This window comes from Rhinopithecus bieti, unplaced genomic scaffold (genome assembly GCF_001698545.2).
Source record: "Rhinopithecus bieti isolate Rb0 unplaced genomic scaffold, ASM169854v2 scaffold_1014, whole genome shotgun sequence".
NCBI classification, from domain to species: domain Eukaryota; kingdom Metazoa; phylum Chordata; class Mammalia; order Primates; family Cercopithecidae; genus Rhinopithecus; species Rhinopithecus bieti.
In genome coordinates, this window is record NW_016803499.1 from 1,790,945 (window position 1) to 1,792,652 (window position 1,708).

The window sequence follows — 1,708 nt, forward strand, 5'->3', positions numbered from 1 at the left end:
GGGGGTAGCACGGCGCCGGCCTGTCCCGCGGGCGCAGCGGCGTGCGCGTAGTAGGGCGGGAACCCGATGGCCACGGCCGTGGGCCGGGAGCTGGGGGGCAGGGGCGGGGGATCGGCCGTGCCCAGCTGGGCCTCGGAGGCGTCCGGGCCGAGGCTGGTCACGCCCTGCTTGAGCTTCTTCCAGCCCAGGTGGTAGATCTCCAGCATGTTGAGCAGCAGGGACGCGCAGGCCACCGCCAGCATGAAGACGATGAAGATGGTCTTCTCCGTGGGCCTGGAGATGAAGCAGTCCACCGTGTTGGGGCAGGGCCAGCGGTCGCAGCGGTACAGCGGCTTCAGCTCGAAGCCGTACAGCAGGTACTGGCCGGCGATGAAGCCCACCTCCAGCAGCGTCTTGAAGATGATGTTGAAGACGTAGGTTCGCAGCAGGGCCCCGGCCATGCGCACCCGGCCGCGGTCGTCCCGCGACGAGGGCTTGTCCTGCGGCGGCTCCTGGGGGCTGGGGCTGTCTCTCTTCGGGGGCTCCTCCTCCTGCCTCTCCTTCCTCTTCTCTTCCATGCGCACCAGGTGCAGCACGTGGCCCAGGTAGATGAGGGTGGGCGTGGACACGAAGATGATCTGCAGCGCCCAGAAGCGGATGTGGGAGATGGGGAAGGCCCGGTCGTAGCAGACGTTCTCGCAGCCCGGCTGCTGCGTGTTGCAGGTGAAGTCGGACTGCTCGTCGCCCCACACCTCCTCCGCCGCCGCCCCCAGCACCAGGATGCGAAAGATGAACAGCACGGTCAGCCAAACCTTGCCGATGACCGTGGAGTGCTCCTGTGCATTTTCTAAGAGTCTTCCCAGAAAGCTCCAGTCGCCCATCGCTTCAGATTCCTAACCTGTAAGAGGAAAACGCTCATGAACACCGGTCGGCAACGGCTGAGTGCCGGGGTTCGCGCCCCTGGGCGGCGGCGGCGGCCCCGATGGTACTGAGATGAGATGGGCCGATGGGCAGCTTCTCCACAGGGCAGGCATCGCAGCTCCCCAGGACCCGGAGGAGCAGGCACTACACAAGTGCAAGCGTCCATGAGGAACCACAGGTTAAACTCTTCATTTCAGAGAGGAGGAAGCCAGAGCCAGAAGAGAAAATGTCCCCCGCTGGCCTCCAGGCTGCCCAAATCCTCGCCCTGAGGCTGACCCTAGAGGAGCTCCGGCCTCTGCGCCCGCTTGGGCCAATTCTGAATCATGACCTTTCTGTTCTGGTGGGATTACAGCAACCTTTTCTCAAACTGCTGCCATCCCCATGCCCATGCCACCTTCAGAACTTCTGCCAAGTTAATCTGATACCTCTTCTACTATTTGCTTTTTCTGTCTTCACATCAACTCTTTACGCTTAAATTTATCTGAACTAGGAAAGTTTACATTACTACTGTCAATGGAAAAATGGCACTAATATCTTCAAGGGATGGTAGCTTTAAGAGTAGATACATTCCGGCCAGGCGCGGTGGCTCAAGCCTGTAATCCCAGCTCAAGCCTGTAATCCCAGCACTTTGGGAGGCCGAGGCGGGCGGATCACGAGGTCAGGAGATCGAGACCATCCTGGCTAACACGGTGAAACCCCGTCTCTACTAAAATACAAAAAACTAGCCGGGCGAGGTGGCGGGCGCCTGTAGTCCCAGCTACTCGGGAGGCTGAGGCAGGAGAATGGCGTGAACCTGGGAGGCGGAGCT

At 60.9% G+C, this 1,708-nt stretch overlaps 1 protein-coding gene across 1 annotated transcript in view; it reads right to left on the reverse strand.

Annotated features, from left to right (window-relative positions):
* Positions 1-860, reverse strand: part of GJA3 (gap junction protein alpha 3) — a 2,246-nt gene extending 1,386 nt beyond the window's left edge. The window contains exon 1 of the mRNA XM_017886101.1: positions 21-860. Coding sequence (XP_017741590.1) covers positions 21-860 — 840 coding nt within the window. The remainder of the gene's footprint in view (positions 1-20) is intronic.
* Between the last annotated feature and the right edge of the window lie 848 nt (positions 861-1,708).